Source organism: Sinocyclocheilus anshuiensis, unplaced genomic scaffold, assembly GCF_001515605.1.
Source record: "Sinocyclocheilus anshuiensis isolate Anshui unplaced genomic scaffold, SAMN03320099.WGS_v1.1 scaffold509, whole genome shotgun sequence".
NCBI lineage: Eukaryota > Metazoa > Chordata > Actinopteri > Cypriniformes > Cyprinidae > Sinocyclocheilus > Sinocyclocheilus anshuiensis.
The window spans coordinates 842,251-844,750 of record NW_015539853.1 but is presented as its reverse complement, the minus strand read 5'-3'; the positions used below and the strand labels follow the sequence as shown (position 1 = coordinate 844,750).

Here is a 2,500-nt window from a genome sequence, read left to right as displayed (position 1 = left end):
CTACTGCCCTGCATCTCACATTTTTAAACACAAAAACGTGTTCAGTTCAAATGGCCCCTAATGAAATTTGGAAGCTGTTAGCATCACACAGAACACATTTTTGTGTTTAAAAACGAGAAGCAGGACAGTGCAATGGAAAAACCACAAAGGTCTTGAGACACTTTATTCTGAACTTATTTTAACTTATGCAGCATGTTTTTATATCACAGTCACAAGCAAGCTGTGAATGTCAATATCACTGATTGGGTGAACACATGCAGCATGCATGGTTTGACTTTTTGGACCATTAAACATAAAACAGACCATTAAACAATATTTAAAAATATGATAACCCAAGGTTAAGAGTCGCATGAAAATCCCATTTAAAGCCCTTCAGAGGGGTATAGTGATACTGGAATAGAAAAGGTATAGGTGCCACTCTATTAAAAAGTTTGTATATGATGATTTACGGCTGTATACTGTACTTAATTTCATGCACATATTAGTAATGGGTTTATATGAAATAGCTGAACATTGGGTGTCTTCAAGCTTTTAACCTTACAGTATATGCATAGTTATAATAATAATAAAAAATAAAAATAAAAAAAGGTGAACAAATGGGTTTTTAACCTACTTGACAAGGTGACAAATTTGAGACTGGCGATTTGCAGAACAATCCTGTTCCTGAGACCTGTAATACTGTCAAGGTAGCTCCATTTCATTACTATTATCGACAGTTAGGAGAGTGATGGAAACAGTTTGTGATGCTGTCAGCCCTCTCTATAAATGACAAACCCCACCCATGACTGATTGTACTAAGTGCTGCTAAATGTCTAGCGTAAAAGGCGGCCTGTCACCTCCGAAACTAAATGTACAAAGACTTGTATTTCTTTTCTGGTATTTGACATTAATGCTAGTTTTTTGAAATACAGAGTTCTGAGAAAGTATAATGTGACAGGTCTGCTGAAGGAGGATACTTGTGCAGGAGTTTCTTAGCTAGGTCACTGGATGACAGGTACCATGGATGCATGGTGAGAAACATTCGCACAAGCGACGGCTCCTTCAGAACGCCTTCATTGTCTGCGAGGAAGACAGAAAACCAGAGAGACATTTGCACATTAATCAACACAAATCCATTATTTTTCATTTAATATACTAATAGAATGTAAGTAGCTTGTAATTTGCTGTTCTCATAAAATGGTTTTTTATATCTATACAACATTTTTAATGGCTTTGCAATGAAAGCATCATAACATATTATGTAAAAACATTTATATTTTACTAAATGCACATTATTATAAGCCAGGCCTAATATACGACACTCAATTTTAAAGTAACAAGGGGCCCCTGCTCCATTTCTCTATCCACCAGGTGGTTGAATTGGATTGAAAAAAATTGAAGACCCCTGGGCAAAAGAAATTAACATGAGAAATGCTGAAGAGGTTCGAAGAATATTGAGAAATTCGAAACATGTATATACAGTTAAACAAGCCAGTGTTGTTCCGACTGGCTGATCAGAGTGTTTACACAAGAGAAGGAGGAAGCAAATATGACCACTGACCAAAGGCTTTGATGCAGGCTTCCACCAGCTCATCCACGCTGGCTGACTGACCCGATGAAACGCTCTCCATCCCTTTCTACTTCACTGTTCTCCACAGCCCCTCCTTTCCCCTGCCCCCACTTAATTTTCCACTTCTCTCTTTGATCCCGCTCTTTTTCAGTCTGAAAACGAGACAATACCATGCACGGCAAAGGAAACAGAATCAATAAAGCAGAGAATGGTTCAGATGTGAGAGGTGTCACTGGTTTTTCATTTTCATCAAAAGCAGACAAATCCTGGTCACACATGGATAATACGGTGGGACAAGACTCATCCAGAGAAAAACAAGGTGCATTAAAGAAAAAAAAATCAAAGATCCATAGGAACTGTTCTCAAACGAGAGTAGAAGAAAAAAAATAAGCCTTAGAAACATTTTCAAAGGAACTTACCCGTTGAATCTGGCATCAATGGACAAACAGTGATCACTGAAGGTCTTTGAAAACAGAAGTGCTAATGAACGCAGGGCTTCAGTATAGCCTCTCTACCCGTGCACTGAAAACCACAGAGGGCCTCACTGGGGTTCACTCCGAGTACAGCTGCCTGTAGACTCAATTTCCTGTCAGTTGAGAAACTTACAGCTGTTGCATTTCCTGTTCATAATGTTTCGAGATGTTTGTTTTTTTCACATCTACAACAAAAAGGGGTGGAGGACACGGGGTGAGAAAAAAATGTAAAAAGAAAAAAAAATTGTTATTGCAAAATTCAATGTTTTTATACTTGGTTCCTGTCAAAAAATATCTAAACATCTAATGTCTAAAAATATCTAAAGACAAACTTAGTTGAGAACCAAAACTGCATTAGATATTAAGACATGTTTTCGGAGAACATATCTTGATTCATTTTTCTTACCCCATTGGCCCTTTCATTTAAAGGGGTCATATGATGCTGCTAAAAAGAACATTATTTTGTGTATTTGGTGTA

At 37.5% G+C, this 2,500-nt stretch overlaps 1 protein-coding gene across 1 annotated transcript in view; it reads right to left on the bottom strand.

Annotated features, from left to right (window-relative positions):
- LOC107684742 (RAS guanyl-releasing protein 2-like) overlaps positions 1–1,980 on the bottom strand; it is an 8,521-nt gene extending 6,541 nt beyond the window's left edge. Inside the window, exons 1-4 of the mRNA XM_016481083.1 lie at positions 1,969–1,980; positions 1,541–1,701; positions 957–1,059; positions 614–670 (exon numbers count right to left, since the gene is read on the bottom strand). Coding sequence (XP_016336569.1) covers positions 614–670; positions 957–1,059; positions 1,541–1,610 — 230 coding nt within the window. The 5' untranslated portion in view covers positions 1,611–1,701; positions 1,969–1,980. The remainder of the gene's footprint in view (positions 1–613; positions 671–956; positions 1,060–1,540; positions 1,702–1,968) is intronic.
- Between the last annotated feature and the right edge of the window lie 520 nt (positions 1,981–2,500).